The 21012-nt window shown below is 31.9% G+C and overlaps 1 protein-coding gene across 1 annotated transcript in view; it reads left to right on the forward strand.

The window, feature by feature from the left end:
- Positions 1–21012, forward strand: part of LOC129225998 (DNA polymerase alpha subunit B-like) — a 50812-nt gene that overhangs the window by 14339 nt on the left and 15461 nt on the right. Inside the window, exons 7-13 of the mRNA XM_054860572.1 lie at positions 6523–6678; positions 7401–7463; positions 8393–8444; positions 8916–9034; positions 9681–9719; positions 14772–14845; positions 17197–17293. Of these exons, the coding sequence (XP_054716547.1) occupies positions 6523–6678; positions 7401–7463; positions 8393–8444; positions 8916–9034; positions 9681–9719; positions 14772–14845; positions 17197–17293 (600 nt within the window). The remainder of the gene's footprint in view (positions 1–6522; positions 6679–7400; positions 7464–8392; positions 8445–8915; positions 9035–9680; positions 9720–14771; positions 14846–17196; positions 17294–21012) is intronic.

The raw sequence follows: 21012 nt of genomic DNA on the forward strand, positions 1-21012 counted from the left end.
AGAAAAGAAAATTAATAAAGCGCCAGAAAACCAAATGAACGGTTCCAGATAAAAGCTTAGTGATAAATTCGGTGAAGCTCGCAAAGGTGAAAAAACCGGTTTCAGCAGCTTCGAGAAATTCGAGTCTTCGAATATCCTCCGAAATTCGAAACGACGAAGCTTGCTACCAAATACCGGTATCGTTAGGCGTGTCCCCTTCCCACCCTCCATCCACCCTCGAAGCAGCGCACGTGTGGTCCGCAAGGACGTAGCCAAGGGGTGGGTCCATGGGGTCCGGACCCCCCCCCCTTCCCGAAAGACTCCTCTCCTTTTTTCTCAGTTGTTGCATCTCGCATCAACAAAAATTTTCCGAAAGACAATAATTTTATAAAAGGCAGCATTCTCCCCTTAAATATTCCCAGTAATCGGCAATTTTCTCAGCGCTTGAGTCAATTCAGAACACGAGAACCTCGTGCAACAACTGCAGGTTCCCAATTTTCGTCCGTTTTTTGCTGTGTCACCTACTCCGTCCGAAACGGGGAAATGTCCGCTTCGACTTTCAAACCAGCTGGGTCCTGTGACCTTGAAATTCAGCCCCTCTCCTTGGTCCATCAAATTGCCATTGGCAAAGTAAAAACAAGCATTTATTGCCACTTCCGCCGTATCCCACATTCTCATTGGCGTGGTTTTCTTTATTTCTTTCTCTTTTCTTTTTGGATTTTCGTGGATTTCGTAGACGCATGTTGTACGAAAGACAGTCAGAGTGAGGTGCGTTCCTGGTGAATCAGTAATTGAATTCCGATTCTTTTCTGTTTTAACACGCAGTTTTTATCTACGTCATACTTATAGGAAACATATCTTGAACAAAAAATTGTATGCAAAAGAAAATTAAGTTTACCCAAACTAGGTAAGTCCTAGTGCTCCCTTTTAAAGTTTTCTTGATAATACGAGCAATTTTACGTGTTAATGTGTTTTTCCATTTAAAAACTAATTTTAGATTCTAAGCCAGCAGCGAAAAGAGAAATTCTACACATTTCGTGTGTTTGAGGATGAGAAAAATAATTATTGATTTTTTTTTTTTTCATTTCAACTCTTATATTTTTGGCATGGTTCATTTCAGATTCATTTTATTTTTTGATAAAAATTTTATTTGAACTTTTAGATTACTTTTAACATCTCTCTCCTTTCTGAGTAACAAATTACGTAGATTTTTTACTGATGTTTTCCCCCCAATATTTAAACATGATCATGGAACATATTAAATGCCCAAAAAAAAAGAAAAAAAATCGTGTTTGAAGGTAAAATAAATAAAATAAATGAATAAATAAAACTTGAAGTTGATGTAGCAAACTTTTTACGGCATAAAAATTGTATAGAAAAATTAAATTGAAAATTACTTGAATATTTTACTGTGATCAGTTTATGAAATTACAAGTTCGGCCATATTAAGGCATGTAATAAGTAATTTATTAGAAATTATTACTTTTAAATCTTACTGAATTGTGATTCTATGATCCCAAAAGAAAAAGTTAGTTTTTAATTGACGAAAAAAAATCTTATTCGATGTTGTTCCATAAAACATATTTGTATTTGCATCATTGGAACACATTTTCTGATTGTTATTCACTGACTTTGTACTAAGGAGTTATTTAATTATTAGCATCTATGCATCCATCTTTAGTAAATTGTGAAGGTAGCATTAAACGTAACAAAAAACAGGCATGTGCATTTAACTATAAATTACTAGGTGAAAATTACCGCTATTTACTGCGTTACAAGCAAAGAAACAAAAAAGGTGAATACGAGGTAAATGTTTTTGAGCTTTTCTTTTATATATTGCCTTTTTTTAAACACTTATTTTCTTCAAGCTAAAGATATTTACTATTTCTTGCAATAGAGTGTTTTGCTAACATCATATTGAAGAAAAAAAATCATTACCTGCGTCCTAAAATATGATATGTACTGTTGTTAAAATTAACAACATGTTGTTAAAATAAAATTACACAGATGCTTAATTTAATTCATTAGGTATACATTTCATTAATCGTCATGTAAAAGATCCCTTAGGTCGTTTGACTGTGAATACTCTTGACAAAATTAAATTCCTTTTGCAGTTTCGCATCGATGAGAGCTCAGGTGTTTCCATCTGGTGGAAACTGGGCATCAAATTTTCCTGTGACATTCACATCCGCGCCTTAAGGGTGGCATATGAATGACTGGATGCCATATCGTTGGTTCGCACTTGTTCCGCAAAAGGCTAAAGCCTCTAACACAGCCCCGTTAGAAAGAAAAAAATAATGATAAAATACGCCTTTTCTGATATTTAAATTTTTTTCGAACAGCTTTCACCCTTTTTAGGAATAGCGACTTCACTTGAGAACACCATTTATTTCTTGCTTCTCTTTTTTTTTTTTCCAGCTAACTGAAATCACTGTGTCAGTTGGCTGAAGAAAGAAAATATATATATATAAAAAATGGTTGCAACAAAGGAAGCCTCCGTCCCTCAAAGAGTTAATAGTTTGTTCAAACTTTTAATTGATGATTAGGAATGATAATTAGAAAACGGATAAGATTGGAAATATCATTCTATTTCGTGTTATCAAAAGAATATTATAAATGTAAATAAATAAAAACCAATTCAAGCTTTTTAAATGAAACCTTGTTAATATTTTCGTTGAGAGAGTTGTGGGATTTTGCCTGAAATGTTGTTCAAATCGGACAGGGTTACGTTATGTAACATTCATATAGTTATACATTCAACTCCATAGATATAGATTTATTTATCCTCATACAAATAATGCCGATGATCGAGTAACCCGCGTGTTTCAACAATGAATTCGCACCACGGCATGATATGTAATTCGATAATATGTTTTGGTAATGTTTAACATGCAAGGAAAGGCTTTATTGTGACAAGGCTGAACTCGATCCGGTAACTTGAACAGTTTTACTGGTAAGACTGTGTCATATCAGAGGAATGAAGAAACGAAAACAATGAACGCTATCTACTGGAGTTTAGGGTTAATGCACTGGTGTTAGAGTTAAAATTTCAACTATCAAAATATCACCAAACAGGCAATTGCTTCGTTCAAATGAAGAAGAGTTGAAGCAATTTTCACCCGTCATGCCTTGACGGGTGACTTTCTAGTTTTCAAATAAAATGGCATAAGTACAAATGTACATATTTTGTTGAAATATATTACAAAGCTTTAATATTTTATTAAATTATCGCATGCATTTTCCAAGTAATTTCTAGAACAGTTTTCGTTTTCCGTTTTTCTTTTATTGTGCCCTTTTTATTAATAGAAAATATATCACTTATTTTCAGGAGGACAAAGGTTCACCCATATTTGGAAACTTTGTATGTGATAACCTTCAGTTTAATGTTAATTTACAAACTGACAATAATTAATTTACCACTTAACATAAACTTTTTGTTAACTAATTTTAACTAATGACTCTATTAATTTCAATTATTTAATTAATTTTAATTAATTATCATATTTTAATGATCAGTTTTAATAGGATTTATCTTAGTCTTGTGTAATTATCAGCTACTAATTCTGCTTTAGCATACCTCCTCTTTTGAAGTTCGTGCAACCTTGGACCCCCCCCTTAACAAAGTTCTAGCTACGTGCCTGGTGCCAGATGCACCGATGACGTAACACTCCTCCGTTCGCGCGATGCGACGGGAAGCTGCACCGATCGTGCGGTGGAGAGGGGGGGGAGCGTAGTCTTCGAATCAGCAGGTCTCGGAGGGGAATCACCGATCTTCAGGCAAGTCGAACCTCCGTCGGAGAGATCGCAATTCAACCGGTTTCGTGCAGCCGATTCCAGCGTCGGTGAATTCGAAATTCGAAGACACCGGTTTCGTTTACGATATACCGCCGGCCGTGATATATCATGGGTTCGGTTTTGAAAAAACCGGTTTTTATGATATGGCTATGAAACCGGTGTTCAGCGGTATATCGATATATCGTCCAGCACTACACGGTGGATGGCCAAAGTTATTTACTGTTTAAAAATATACATGTTTCGTGATCAGTTCAAGCTCACACCAAAAGAAGCTAATGGGTTGAAACTATTTAATGATTTTAGCAGACACTTATACATGAAAGCCTGGTTTTGCTGCTCTAACGCAGCTGATGCACCTTTTATCGACTTAGAATTTTTGAAACATTTAAATTTGGTGAAAAATGAATGCAAAGAAATCTCAAAAGCTGCAAGCAATAGGTTGAAGAGGCACTTGTGGTACTTAAACGGTGACTTAGTAATGCTCAGCTTTTTCAGCTGCAATGTAAGCACAGAAGATAAGGTTTTAATGGTTAACGAGTTGTTTAAAATAGATAAACATAACATAGAAGATGTAACAGATGCTTCAAAAAGATTAAGTGAAAAAGATATTGGAGAAGTTCATGAAAAATCATTGCATAATTTTGTTAACGAAAACTCTTGGCTAATATTTAAAGCATTGCATATACAAGACGATTTTTTACATTCGTCACCTTTGGAGTGGAAGAATTTTGATTCTTACTGCGATGGTGAAAAGAAAGTGAAATGCTTAAAGACAGTAAATGATTGTGCAGAAAGGGGCGTGGCTCTCATTTCAGAGTACAACCAACTAATCACTAAAGATGAAGAGCAAAAACAGTTTTTACTTCAAGTTGTAGAATCACACAGAAAAAAATTTAAGGACACTAAAAAAGCAACACTTCCTTAAAATTTATAACTTTTTAATTAGTATTTACAGATATGCTTACTCTTTAGACCTAGAGCCTTGTGTTGGCTTTTTTCCTTGTGTTTTATGATACAAATAAGAAATATGTATAAATTATAGACAATTCATAGTTTTTCAATGAAGAATATAAATAAAGGCATAGCGTCAATGATTTTTTGTCATTTATTTACATTAAATGTAAAATCACAAGCTTCAAAGCTTTTGAGCTACCTCTAAATGTACTTCAAATGAGCTGACATTTTATATGGGTTCTTCTTTTGTCATGTGTACAAGTATTTAGGGTTAAGATCCGCAGATTTAAAAAAAAAAAATTTTAGGCATTTTTTTGGAACACCCTAATATATATATATATATATATATATATATATATATATATATATATATATATATATATATATATATATATATATATATATATATATATATAACCAACAATATACAAATCAATAATTTTTTGCCCAAAAATTGTATTTTGATCACATATTTAAAGAATTTTTGTGTGAAACAACTTAGCAATCTAATATGATATTGATATTTATATTAAATGTGTTGGATATTACCCCTAATCAATGTTTATAGCCAAACTTCAGATATAAAAAGCCATTCTACAGAAAGTAAAAAGCTTAACTGGTTACAAAAAAAAAAACATCAATTTTTTTAAGGTCCTAGTCTTTTATAACCCAGTAATATGTCCCTGTATGACATCAAAAATGTAACGAAATGTCGCTCAATTTATTATTACTCTTTATTCACCTATATCTTTTGCAGAAATTTCCTCCAAAGCCAAAAAACTTCATCATCTAGGAGCCTCTTTGATTCACTAGTCAACTGGGATTCACTGACTGCTAGAGTTTGAAGTGCAAACTTGTTAGCTTTTAAACTTTGGAAACAGTACAAATAATTGCCCCATCTGGTTTTTACTGAAAGTTTTAAAGAAGTAGCAGATTTCGCCACCTCTTGGTTTCGAATTTTGACAAACATTGCTTGTAACACATTGCTTCGTTTTATCGTTTTCACAATTTCAATTGTATGCGATAGAAGATTTTGAAATGATTTACATAGGAAAATATTGTTGCATAATAAATGTAAAAGGTGGGAGAGACAACCTAATGGGAACAATGTTTTTTTTATTTTTCAATAAGTAAAAGCCCCTCTCATACTTTAAGCGTTATCGCCTATTACTACAAAAAACTTTTCAACATCATGATCCTTCATTTTACCTTTTTAATTTGCTCTGCCAAATATGAGGCATCGTGTTTCCCTTCTTTGTACATGACAAAGTCCACAAATAAAGGTTGAGAATAGTAAATGAATAATTAAATAAATAACATCATAGTGTCATAATAACTTCTCAATTTATTCTTCAAAACATTCCTCATGCTTTGTTTTTTTTTTCATTTTGGATGTGACAAACCTAGATTATGATTTTGAAATCCTGAAATTCATCATTGAATTGTTTATACTTCTCCAATTATGACATTGAAAAGAAAGATTCTTTGGCTTACGATATGTTTCTTTCATAATTTCATCAAGTCTTTCAATAAAAAATATTATAAACTGTGTAATTATGTTTCAGTTTAACCAATTATTTCTTTTTTTGGTTTGCCTTGGGTAAATACCCAAAAAATATTTACCTACCCGCTGGGTATTTACCCGATCCACATCACTATGAACACCTAACTTTTCATGCAAGTAGCAATTAATATTTGCCATGGATTTTCTTGGAAAACGAATGTCTGTACAAATGAAAACATTCATCTTTAATTTGTTTAAAATATTAACTATTCTATGCTGCTTTATTATAGGAAACTGTTCCAGTTGTTGGTCGCATATGTTCTGATAATGCTGCAAAGCTGAATGCGTCTTCTTTGTTACTTGAAGGATCTCAAGAAATGAGTTCAGGTCATGCTGTGCCCCTTGATGTATCTCAACTTCAAAGTTTTTCTTTTTTCCCTGGCCAAGTATGTTTACTATAATTTAAAAAAAAAAAAGACTTGCTTGTGATGCTTTATATAACCTGTTTTAATATTGAGTAATACATGGCTTTAGAAAAGGAGGGATTCTACTCTTTTTAAAAGTCTTACTTTTTGAGACAAGGACATCAATGAATATGAGTGCCTTGTGGAACATGAAATGCATACTTTTATAAACTTCCAAGCTTGACAGTCTGCATACCTTTAACAATTAATTTTTTAATTTTTTTTTAAGTTTATGAGCATGTCATAATCACAATAACATGTAAATTTCATGCTGTTCAATTGATTAGTTTGATTTGTGATTATTTTATGAATAATTGAGTTCAAGTAATTTCCTTACTCATGGACGAGTTCAAAAATTCAGTTAAGGAGGATAGTGGCTATAAATCTAAAATAATAATCTTGCCAAAGAATGCTTAACCACACATCACAAGAACAGCATTGCTTAAGAATGAAATAAATATCATTGATCAAGAATGAATGAATAAATATTCATAAAAACGTAACACTTAATTTATAACGCTCGGATTTTAGTTTAAATAAATAGAATGACACCGCTAAATTTGCTTCAATTTTTCCCCCTGTTTTTCAAACTTATTATTTAGACAAAAATCTTGCTTGCATTGAAATTTCTAATGCAAAATATAAGATTTATCTATCTCTGTATGTATGTATCTTAATTAATCCTATTTCTTTTTTTTTTACAGATAATTGCTGGAAAAGGAATAAATAACCTTGGGAAAAAATTTGTCATGCATAATGTTTTTGAGGTAATTCATTCATTTTCTTTATTACAAATACAAAAGTACCAAACAGCAAAAGATGCTGGGCCAAGCTAGGCTTGTCCTAGTCAATCCCCTATGACAATCAGGAGCCTCCTTATTACTATTGCAAGTAACAGTTACCCCCCCCCCCCCTCTCGAATAAACTATTTGAGTTACCCTTCAACCTATTAAAGCAATAGTTTTTTCTGATTATTAGCTTTCTGTATCACAACTTCTATGACTCTCCTCTATTTGAGGCTATATATCTTAAGCCGTTTAGTCCTTCTATCTTTACATAAATCGGAAAGTTCAATTGTTAAACTAGTAACTCTGAGCCTTTCAAATAAGTTATCTTTTTTTAAGGTGACCCTTAAACTGAACAGCACACCCTTAATCAGGTTACACCCAATTTCGGTGTAAAGATGGGAGAACCTCCTTAGAGTTTTCTCTAATAGATATGTTGATAAAACACAGAGTTCTGTTAGCTCTGTTTCTTCCTATGTTCCACTGTGGATTAAACTTAAAATCCGGACAAATTCAGACATCCAGGGAATTTTGAGGAAGATTTTTAGGAAAAAATTAGCTCTTGTTAAGTTTACTTAAACTGCTATTCTTTTTTCTCTTTCCAACCCAAAAATCTTATTTTTTTATTATTTATATCTTATATTTATATAGTATTATTGTTATTGTTATTATTATTTTGAAGAGTCTACTATATACATAAACACTAGAAAGTAGTAGCCCCCAAGTATTTGTATGTAGAAATGCAATGTTTCATAATGTGAATCAATATTGAATGTTCTAATGTGTTTTTGTTTTTCTGCCTTAAGTTGCAATGCCTTTAAAAAAAAATTAGTGGTTTTTGAAATGCACTCAACTTTAGTTTGAAACTGCAGAGAAATCTAACTCAAGTTTTGTCTTTTAACATATTTCAGGGTATTTATCCTCCTCCATGTGAGAAAGTTCCTGATTTGGCCAATTGCTTCGGTAATTTTCTTTTTTTAATGTTTCCAATATTACAGAAAAATTTGTAGTAAATATTCAAGATAGTCAGTCATATGTGAGAAAATTCTCAATAGATAGTATGAAATGAAAACTGATAAAAGATTTCTGTGATATAGAATAAAAAATACATTTAGATATCACGAAATTAGTGTCATAAACTTAAAAAAAAAAAAAAAAAAGTATCAATTTTCACCTTTTGTAAAAATGTATATCATTTTGAAAATTGTTTGCAGCTGAAGTCTAAAGATAATTAATTATATCTCTTGATGTCCGACTAAGTAGACCCGTTTAGTTCTCGATGACTTTTTTGTTTTCTAATAAACTTAAAATAATAACACGCACAATTAAAAAATGTGCAAAATTTTGTTAATGGAGTTGTTTATGGATGATTTTTTGTTAATGAAGTTATCAGTTTTTTAAAAAGAATTTTGTATGTGCATTTGTATATTTCAGATTCTCTAAGCATTGTTGTTGCTTGTGGACCATATACAACTTGTGATTCTCTATCTTATGAACCTTTTCAAGATTTAATGAAATATATAAAAATCCATCAACCTCATGTTGCACTTCTAGTGAGTTGTATTTCACATTATATCTTTGTATATGACTTTTTAATCATTCAAATTATTAATGTTTTTAGTATTAAAAATATTTGCTTTCTTTGTAATATAATATGGCTGAAATTAAGATAACAGAATTCAGAATATTTTTTTTATCTTGTTGCAGTTTATTTAGAAATATTTAAGAAATATTACTTTTTGAGCTACGTTTTAAATGAACTATAATTCAATTAAAAGTAAAACAGGTATTTCTGTAAAGTTCTTCTCCACTGTAATATCAAGATCTTGCAGGTTAAACTGGAACACCCATTATAAAAGACAAGGAAATAAACCTTGTTATGTTCATGAGAGTCATTTATTTTTAAAAATAAAATTAATTTTTTCTTCTTAATTTAAGCATTAAAGAAATATAGCTAAAAAATACAAATGTATTTATTGATTATAAAATCAAGTGCATTTGAAAAATATTAAAATTTATAGCAACTTCAGAGTACATGAAACTAACCAGTTTTTCTAATGGCATATTCTTATATAACTATAGCTTTTCAGTTTTTTACAACTTCATAAAATATTTTTAAATATTTTTTTCTTGTATTTGTGTAGCATTGTGATCAATTAATAATTAGTATTTAAGTTTTTCTTATAATTATTATTTCAGATAGGACCTTTTGTGGACGAAAAAAATGAAGTAATAGAGGTAGAATGAAATTTTTTAATGTTTCATAAATAGATTCAAAATGTTTCCATTGGTCAGATGTAATAAATATTGTTTTATTTATTTTATTATGGGGTGGGGGTATATACTCAAGGTTTATAAGCCTCTTGAAAAGCAGAAAAACTAGAAATAGTCAGTGAAAATGATATTGTTAAGAAATATCAGTGAAAAGGCAAAGAAATTTATGATTTTATCGCAAAAATTTGGAAAGTCAGGACACAAAATTTCTATGGACTACCAGTACAGCTTATCCTTACTTTTTTTTTTTTTTGTTAAACTCTGCTAAGTCAGCTGAAAATTACTGCTGATGAATCGGAAATCATGAGAACAAGAGATGATGACCCCTATTTTAAAATTTGTAGAATGGATACTTTTACTTTAAATGTTATATACAGTGAGCACCGTTTATACATTTTTGAAGGGACTGTATGAAAAAAGAACACAAACGAAAAAATGTATCATAGGTATAGGTTAATGTGTATTAGACTTTGCAGGGAACAATTTTGAAAACGTATAATTGATAAAAACGTATAAAAGAGAAACGTATGAACGGTGCTTCACTGTACTTTTAACTCAAATTTAAGCTAAAGCAGAAGGAACACAATCAATGGCTTTTGACATTCAAAACTTTTTTTTGCAGCCAGGGGTGCAAGTGACAGAAGTGACTACGCTTCTTGAGCCATAAGTACTTAGGGACCATTCATCAATTATGTAAGGGTCCCAAGGGAGAGGGGGGTTGGAAAATCTCTACAAACCCTTAGTTCGGGGGAGATAGTCAAACCCATTCTTACATAATGTTTTTCCAAGTCGATATTTTATATTAGAAATCACACAATCAAGTGGTTTTGTAGGGATTAGAGATAAAAACAGAAAATTTCGGAAAAAAATGTTTTTTTTTTCCGAAGGGGTTTATTGAACAAAAAAAAAAAACTCTCTCTTTGAAAAATTGAAAAAATGATTTTTTCCGGAAGTGGTTCGGTTCAACTCGAAGATTGAACGCAGGCAAGGTATATTCAGTAAATTAAATTCAGTAAATTCAGTAATTGAACCATTGCTTCGGTCACTCGTCTGGTCTGCTAATTCTATATTAGCTACCAGTTTGTTTCGCACTCTTGGCTTCCTTAAGTGGTTTTCCATCTCCAGCTAAGTCACTTTCCTATGCCGGGCTGATGAGTGCTAACAAGCACGAAACTGCAGTCCTTGGCTGGAAATGACTGAGCTGGTGGTGTATTTCCTTGTATTTCTGCTTTAGCCCTGACTAATGGGCGGTAAATTACTGGATATACCTTGCCTCGCGTTCAATCTTCGAGTTGAACCGAACCATTGCTTCGGTCACTCTTCTGGTCTGCTAATTCTATATTAGCTACCAGTTTGTTTCGCACTCTTGGCTTCCTTAATAGGTTTTCCATCTCCAGCTCAGTCACTTTCCTATGCCGGGCTGATGAGTGCTAACAAGCACGAAACTGCAGTCCTCAGCTGGAAATGACTGAGCTGGCGGTGTATTTCACGAATAATTCATTTGTTCCCAAAAAAAACTACTTTTGTCATTATGTATATCAACTTGTGATTCTTTTCAGTTAGGAAATATGGCTCTATGAATCTGAACTTGTACATTTATTGACTATTACAGGTTATTCAGTAAAAGCAGGCTCAAGATTACATTCAGAATATTTATCACTTCTTAAGCAGCTTTCGCGAATTTTGAGGTATGGATACTGGATTGGAGACTCATAAAATGTTTTCTTTCTGACAAAATTTTAAAGTTACTTGAGGACAGTTGAAATGCTTTAACGCCTGAACAACTAATACATGCATAGGAGTAATTGATTTATACTTTGAATACTTATAAATAATTAACGGACGTCTTGTACTTTTGAACTTAATAGTACCACCGGAAATTACCTTCTGGGTGTTGTGTTTGATCCTAACCGCCCTTATATGTGTACAAACCACTATCAATATTGGAAATAATCTCCTGTCTAGCTGTTCCATTGAATTTAGGTGTTATGGTTTCTTCCCACAAAAGTTAAAAGCATTCATTAAAAGTGTTAATATTTTTTTTTTTAATTTTTGGCTTGCAGATTTTATAAATTATACTTCTTTGAATGTGAAGATTGCAAAATTAAACCTCATGGCACCTGCTCTTCTTTATGACCGAGCTTTTCAGACATTTGCAGAAAAACTTTCGACACATATCTTTTTCTTATCAAAGGTCTCTTGTTGTAGAAAAGGATATTTTGTTTTCCTTTACATTTTTTACATTATTACCTATTTATATGTTTGCATTAAGGGAAACCTGCATGCAATATTTTTAGAACAAATTTATGGTATTGACTTGAAAAAAAATTTTTTGCCTTGAAAAGTGCTTGAATTTTTTTTCTCCCTAAAGGGTATTTGAACCCTGTGACCAAATACTTCTAAATCAAATATATATTTTCCTGGGTGCCCTTGAAAGTCATGGGAAATCGTGGATTTCAACTATGATCGAATTTGGTGTTGAAAAGTCAGGATTTTCAGAAAAAAAAGCTCAAAGTATCATATCAGATTTTTTTGAGAAAAAAAAATCGTATACATTTAAATTTTAACCTACAAATCGTCAAGTGATTTTAAATTTTACCTAAGAACTTTTTTTCCGGAAAAGAAAAGGAAATTCACAATAATTTCTTTTTCACAAAAATAAAGAAAATTCAGAAATATTTTGCTTTTTCACAAAATGGGGACTCAAAAAATAAAACCGTGATTGACCCCTGATATTACTGTGTGACATGTGACTTTGATTTCAGCATAGCACATGGAAAGATAATGTGCATGTTTTAACAACTCATAAAACTTTTAAGTTCGGCTTTACTTCATCGTCAAGTGATAACATAATTAGAACAGAACTTTTATTCACCAATTTCATTCTGGAGCACAGCTTTCCCATCGCAATATCAGATCATGCAAAACTTTCATTAAAAATATGTTCCTGGGCTTGTAGGTAGCAAAGAAAGTACGGTTGTGCTCGGACGGAAACTACTGCTATCATAAACTGCTTAGCAGGGAACACTGCTCAAGAGCTGTCACAAGATTTTCAGCATAGTAAATAAGTATTTGAATTCTTTTCTTGAATGAGAGTGGGAACCCTGGAATAGCAATGTACAAAATGCAATGCAAAAATTTAATTGCGCAAAATGCTGTAACTTCAATGTCACATGTGTTTTGCTTGTGAAAATATGTTTTAAAATTCCAAACTTGATTATATGAAGGTTCTTAATTTGGATTCAAATTAACTGATTTTATAATAAATGTATTTGAAAGTAGAAGGCATTTGTAGTAGTCTTTTTGTTGAAATTTAATTTATTGCATATTTTAAGAATTGTTACTGTTGCTGCTGTTTTCAAAAAAAAAAAAAAAACCATTCATTTATGTTTTTTTTAAAATTATTTTGAACTTGTAAAACTAGAAAGAATCTTCAGTGAGCAACTTATGTTTAGAGATTGATTATGGATGCCACAACAGACAGTCAAGAATTAGATTAGTAATACAATTATTTTAAGAAAGATTTGTGTACACCTACAAAAAATTTCGTCTAATTTTTTTTATTTTTAAAGAAGAACGCCTTAATATGTTTAGTACAAATTAAAGTTTTACGCTCTTTTTCTTTTTGTAAAATTGATTTTGTGTGTATTTTTTGACATATTTATGCGTATGTATTGCACTTATGTTAGGTAGGAGTGTTATTACATGTTTTTAATCAAATAGTAATGTTGCATTTTGAGAAAAAAAATGTCATACTGGCTAGCCTTGTTATAAAAATTCCTGTATATCATTTTTTTTCAAAACGTTCCTATATTATTTCGAAAAATTCCTATATTGTTTTCAGAAAACTCCTATATTTTCCATCGAGTTCCTATATTTTTTTCAGAAAATTCCTATATTTTCCTATATTTTTGTTGGCAAATGTCACTTCTATCTCTGCAAGGATTTCATTGAACTCACTTTTGGATGACCTGATGATTAATTGAAATGTTCACTGTTCGTTTTTGTACACTTTCTTGACATCGACCATAATTTCCAAGCCACTTGAAGTTGCATATTGCATCAAATATTGTTTGGCGAGGCACAACAAGCGAATGAACTGTCATTCTACTTTGTTAAACAACTTCAAAATAGCAGGTCTTTTGCTTAGAATTGTAAGAAAACCGAAAAGCAATGCACAAACTAGGAGATATATTGTAAATTATTTTCTAATAAAGTGAGAGACCAAAATAAATAGGACACTCATTAAAATGAAATTGCTTTACAGTCGAATCCCGACTTACACGAGGGGTGCGTTCCAAGATCAATCGCGTAAGTCGAAATTTCGTGTTGTGGAAAAGTGTATGTGTAAAAACTTTTATAAATATAGACACGTGTAAACACCACCTCAAGCAGTTAAAAACCATTTCTCGGCTATACATTACTGTTTCTTACATAAAAAAATGAATTTTTGTTTTTTTAAATTGTTTTATTCAACCCAAAATTCCCTTAGCAGTATTTTGGGTTGAATACACAAAATCAATGATTTTTTATGAGTGTTTTCACAAACCTGTTTTTTACCAAGTCTCAGTCATAACAAGCAAAGCTTGCACTCCCTTTGCACTCTTTTTAAATGAGTTTGACTGTGATTATTATTTATTTGGTTATTTATATTTATATTTTGCACTTATTTTTCATTGTTACGGAGTTCTAGTGTCAATATCTCATATGTGTAGAGATTTGCCTAATATTATTTCACATTTTTGAATGCCATCAAAATGCATGTGGTTGCATTTTTTTCAATTTTTCATTCATTTTTTTTACGATATTTTAACAGGACTTTGTATACAAACTTTAAAAATCCCCCCAAAATAATGTACGGCAAATAGTCTTACATTGATTTTCTAACTTTACAAATCGAGGTCAAGAAAAAATTATGAACACTCATAAATTGGTTATCATAATCTTAGTTGAATTTTTAAAAAAAAGGTCTTTCTTCTTTTTTTCCTTATTTATTTATTTATTTATTAATTTCAGAATGGCACTTTGACTGAAACACATGAAGAGCTTTTTGAAAAATTAATAGCTGAAATTATCACTCAGATTGAGCCGTAAGTTAATTCCTCTGAGTAACTTCTCATTATTCAGTTTGTGAATGTTGGAGTATGATTTTCTTTGTCTCAAAAAACTGATTTATTTTATGAATCCTTTGGAAAAATTAAATATATTTTCATAAAAGTTTCTTATTGTTTTTGATAACCATAACAGTGGCGGCTCGTCACTATGGGCTGGGTGGGCCGGGCCCACCCGACAAAATAGTGCATAATTAGATTGTTTAAAAATGTCTTTTGTGTTTCAGTTTTAAATAAAATCAGGACATGAAACTGATTTTAAATTTCTAGCACTCTGCTAATCGCTAATATAATAAAAAAAGTGTTCCTTTTCTATCAAATAGCGACAACGCTTTAAGAATGATTCTTTAGACTATTTTCAGCGGCCCACAACTTTACCAACTGCGAGCATTAAATCAAAGTAACGAAAGCGGCAAGCGACATCACCCCGAACGATGCGTATGGGCCATGGGCCGGTTCCCTTCCTGCCCCCTCGAAAAATATCTTCATCCAATAGCAATAGTAGAAGCAATGGGAGAAATGTGTCTCGTCTCGCGTCGCTTATGCAAAGTTTCAGTGAGGCGATGGGCAGAATTTTCGGAGCCCAACCCACGGGGAAAGGAAAAGTTCTCTCATCGCTTTCTCTCTCTCTCTTTTGATTTAATCCATTTTTTTCCTTTTCTTTAATCTTAAACAGCTGTTACTATGAGGTACTGGGGTTTATAATATTTTGGGTTCCCACTCATTTCTTTGCATGGGATGTCCATTTTAATTTATTTTTCTTTATGGAACTTGAGCGCATTCTCGAACTTTCTGAATGGACATTTTATTTTCGAAAAGGCGTTTGCCATTTTTTAAGTTTCAGTTTACATTTAAGTTCAGTTGGTTTTCAGTGTCGTGCTAATATAATAAGACTTTAAATTTTTGAATTAAAAGCTGCGCCTAAAGTAATCTTCATTGGGTGAGATTTTTTCAATTTTCTTCTAAGCTATGATATTTTGTTAAAGTAATAGGTCTTAATCGTGTTGACCTTATTATCATGCCTTTTCTACGCTAGCGTATTCTAACGCTCAGCAAACCTAAATTATTACACAATGAAAATTAAAAGTAATTTAAAGTTCTTATAGAACAGAATATATTGGTAATTAAGTAAACTGTTTGTAGAAAAAATATTTACCAGTTTCGTAATTTGATATATATGAGGCAGTGAGAAGCAAAAGGATGTAAGTGGCAAAAGTAAAAATTTGGAGATAACCTGTACAAATGGTAGGTGAACCTCTCCTCTGTCTTAGGGCAAGAGATAGCACTAGTAGCACTGGTAGGTGCTGCTCTACAGCATGATTTAGGAAAAAAAATCTATGAAAGCCTACGCATGAAAATATTTTCAAACGCGTTTTACTCAAAACTTGAATATGTCCACTTACATCCTTTTGCTTCTCACTACCTCATATAATAATGAAACATGTTAAAGTGAAAGTTAATGCTGCTGCATGATCCCAGTCACAATCTAATTTTTGCTATTCTGTATGAGAAAAAGGGGGGGGGGGGTGCTATTATTAGTCTTCATTGCCTTATTATTTGGCATGCCCACCTTAGTTCTCTTCATTTTATCTGTTTTCCTTTTTCTTGTCAAAACTTTATAGAGTCAGAGGCAACCCGACCTTTTGAGATGGGAAGAGAGTGGTTGAGTTCTCAATTCACAAAATGAAACTCTGAACTTTACTGAATGTTATCAATAAAGCATGCACACATACTAAAACATAATTAGAAGATACATTAAGCCTGAAAAGCTATATGAACTCCAAATTTTCCAAATAAAGAAACTTTTGGGAGGCCACAATAACCTCCATCAGGGCGCCCCTAATAACAGTGGGCCCACCCACCAAATTAAGCCACGAGCTGCCACTAAACCATAGTAATAAATTTAATCAGTGAATCTGTTTCAAAGAATTTCAAAACTGTTTGTGAAATCTGAAGCTTTAAGTTCCCAATATTTCATTCTAAACTCGGGGTACCCCCACGGCTTTGCCCGTAGTAGAAAATTAAAAGGTCATTTGATTTGCCGTTATATATACAAATAACACTCATTGAGTTTTAAGAGGGAAAATTAATATTGTAGCTCCACAGTTTGAAACTATAGTTCACTGTGGCCACTACTAGTGCGTTTTAAATCTTGAAATGGCCACTAACAGTGTTTTACCTTAGTTTGTTTATTTCAGTAAATATTAGCTAAAATATTGTTTGATAATTCCTTCACTTAAAATTCTTTTAGAAAGAAGAGATTGTAATATAATGCTATGCCACCAAATAAATATGTTTTTATAGCTGTGCTAATTCAAGTTTCTTTTTAGTATCAGTACAAAGGTGATTTTGATCCCATCCACTAGAGATGTTCATCATGATTTCATCTATCCAACTCCACCATATAAAGTGAAGAATTCATCAAAGGTGAAATGTTCTTTTTTAGTTAAATATATTTGTTTCAGCTCAAAAATAATTTCTCACATTCATTCATTTTCAAATTTAGTTAAAAAGGGCAATTTGTACCTTAATTTTCTCTTTAAAAAGTAAACTGTCTGGCATCTACAGAAAAACAAAGAAAGAAAGAAAAAAAGCTTTCATATCAAATTTATCAGGGTGTAAAATTAAGGGCATTAAAATGCTTTTTCCTCTCTGTGGAGATGAAATTGTTGAGTTTGACTTAAAAAACTAGCATTGACTACTTTACCAGTTATTATTCTAGAAACAGGGTTGAAGATGAACTATATATTTCCTACGTTTCTTTTTATACAGTAGAGTCTCAACTTATGGGAGGGATGCTTTCCAAAACCCCTCATGTAAGTCAAACTTTTGCGTTATGGGGGTTTGTGCATGAGTTTTTTTATAAACACACTCAATTATTTTTGACATTTGTAAACACCCCTTAAACTGTTTTAAACCATTAACTGCATAGTACAGTTTCTTACATAAAGAACTGAATTCTTACTGTAGTTTTTAAAAAGCTGTAACATTCAACTTAAAAAAAACTTACGATACGCATAATCAGTTATCAATGAGAGAAAGAGAGACACGAAATAAAAGAGTACCGTACGTACATTATGTAGTAATAATAAAATACTGAACTGTAATATTACTGTACAGTGCAAGTAACTATATTTATTCCTTAAAAAATGAAGATGCTGATGAGATTCATGCTGTACAATCAGATTATTACTCGAATATATTTCTAGATAAAAATACAGTTCCATTATATTGCATAACTTTCATATTTAGAATGAAAAAAAGATAGATGAAAAAAAATAATGAGCTTATGGATGAAAAGACATCCGACAAAAGTCGGATGTCTTTTCATCCATAAGCTCATTACCTTTTGCATTGAAGAAGGCGTTCCCTGTAATGCTGAAACACGTGTCTGCTGTAATTGGCAAATTTGTGCTATTTTTAATGTTGTTTTTCTTACTTTAATAAAATACTGGTCTGAAAGCCAATGCTGCATCACAAGAAGGCATCTCAAAACTTTCTTCTTGGGCAAGGCAGTTGGTGAAATTTCGATTGAGAAGCTATGTGAAGCATTTACCGAGAGTAATTATCCATGAATAAATGCCTCATGCTTTCCTTTGGATGGTCCTTATGTTAATAAAAAGGTTTTTAGGTTGTTTGACACTATTATCCTTGAGACACGAGAAAAAAGCCTTATAAATATTGGTACTTGCAGTATTCATACAATTCATAATGCGTATGTCAAAACATTGCAGTATTTAGGTGAAGAAGCATCTGAACTTCTTCTTAGTACTTATAGCTATTTAAATGGTTGGCCTTCCCGTTATGAGGACTTCGAAGAAGTGCAAGAGCTCAACTAAATACACCTCATCACAAGTTTCTGAAACACACAACTACCCATTGGCTTACCCTTGGACCTGCAGCAAACAGACTACTGGAACAGTGGGATGCTCTTCAGTATTATTTTTTAAACATGTGCCTTTAAAAAAGAATTCAGCTATGCAATGCAGGTCATATAAAGCTGTTGCAAATGTTTTAAAAAGACCTTCAATAAAAGCTGAGCTGCATTTTATCTTTTCATCTGCTGATTTGTTTATGCAGTTCACGAAACTCTTTCAATGCCAAGTGCCTATGATACATAAATTGTACCAAGAAATACAGACCATTGTTCAGACTTTTATGGCTCGGGTTATAAAAGCCTCTGTCATAAAGAAAGTTGATTTTTCAAACGTAGACACAGATGAACTGTTTGCAGTTGGAAACAGACTACCTCTTGAAGATCTCGTTGTTAGTGGAGAAGCGACAGATGAACTGTCAAAACTGAAAGAAAATGAAAAGGTTACGTATTTAAGAGCTGTTAAAAAGCATTGTATGACTGCATGCAAGTATGTAATAGAAACAAAGTTGTATATCAAACGGGTTGCTGAAAAGTTTTAAATTTTTGAATTCAAAAGAGAGAAGTAAATCTAGAAGCTGTAAGGATTTGATAAAGGTTGCCAAAATTATGCCTTTTAATGTTCCACTCGATAGATTGCAAGATGAATGGAAACTTTTGCAGCTGGAAAAAGATGATGAAGCATCCGAAAACAAAACCATTGATATCTACTGGCAGCAGCACATTTCAAAAAAGGACTCAACTTTCAATGATCTAAAGTTTCCTAATGTTTCTAAGGTGATAAAAGATTCACTTGCATTATCACATGGTAATGCTGACATTAAAAGACTATTTTCCATTTCAAAGCACCTTTTTGGTGAAAATAAGATAGCAAGAACTGAAAGATTTTTAAACAGCATACTTATAGTTAAAGACGCTGTAAGAGAAGATCAATTGGTCCAGAAATGATTAAATGTGCACAACAAGCACACGCAAATTACACAACATACATGGAGGAATGTAAAAGGAAAAAGGATTTGGAATTGAAACAGAAGCAAGAAGAAGAACAAAAAAGAAAGGATTGTGAAGAAGAAACTAAGAAAATGGAAAAAATTAAAACATCTATTGAAAGTGAAACTGTAGAAATCTTTACAAAAAGCATATAGGCTATTTTGGTAAAAGTCAGTAAAAAGGGATAATACTTTTCTGTTTTTTGAGTTCTTAACAAATTGCTTTTGTTCACCTTTTAGTTACTTTTTTAATCACCTTTTAGTCACCTTTGTTTTCAAATTTGTCACCTTTCTCACTTTTTTCAAAGGCCATCAGCAGTCCTCGGCCTGCAGATACCTTTACATTTTAAAAAATAAAGTTGAAACCCCCCCTGACATCTGTCCTTAAATTGTCTATAAGTGTAGGATGTATTTTAGAAGATATTTAAAAATTATTTCAACGTAACAAGACAAAGTTACATTGATCTGTATTTTATGTGACAAGTTCTCGAACTATTGAAAAAACAATTTGTCAATGCTTTAAAACTAAAAATTAAATTTGGGGAAGATTTAGCTGATATTAATATATGGAATGAAGTGGTCTATTTGTAACCTTTAAATGTATGTGCAAACCAGGGCCGTGGAGTCGGAAGGAAAATGACCGGCTCCGACTCCTGGATTTTGAAACGTCCGACTCCGACTTTTAAATTAATTAGTTTTATTTTATTTTTTCAATTTCCCTCCCTCATCGGAAGAGAGAAAAACCTCTAAACAGAGGTTGAAATAAATTCTTTTTATGAAGTTTCCACGTTGTATTTTATTGTAACCCTAAGATGCATAAAATGTTAGAAATTCAATTTGAAAATAAAATTTTACAATAGACTGAGATTACTTAAAAATTCTACTTTTAAAAAAAATGAGAAGAATTAATGAGCTCCCCTTTAATGTTTAACAAATAGATATTGATCAAATCATGTGCTTTCAATTTTTAAAAGCTGTAACTTGAGAAAAAGAAAACTTTTTTGCAAAATCAAAAAACCTTTCTTGAGAGGGAAGGGTAAACCCTGGGTGAAACCCATCTGGTGTATGACACTCCAAGAATTTCAGAGTTCATAAAAAATATAAATGCAGAAAAATTTCCCCGATAAATCAATAAATAAATAAAAAATCCCCCAATAAATAAAAAATTATATTTCATCTATAAAATTTACGCATAAATAGGGCATTATATTACGAAGAGAGGCTAGGTACATGTACGTCTTGACCAAATTTTACACAAAATGTGGCGGTATACAGCTTTGTAC

The sequence above is a fragment of the Uloborus diversus genome, chromosome 7, assembly GCF_026930045.1.
Source record: "Uloborus diversus isolate 005 chromosome 7, Udiv.v.3.1, whole genome shotgun sequence".
NCBI lineage: Eukaryota > Metazoa > Arthropoda > Arachnida > Araneae > Uloboridae > Uloborus > Uloborus diversus.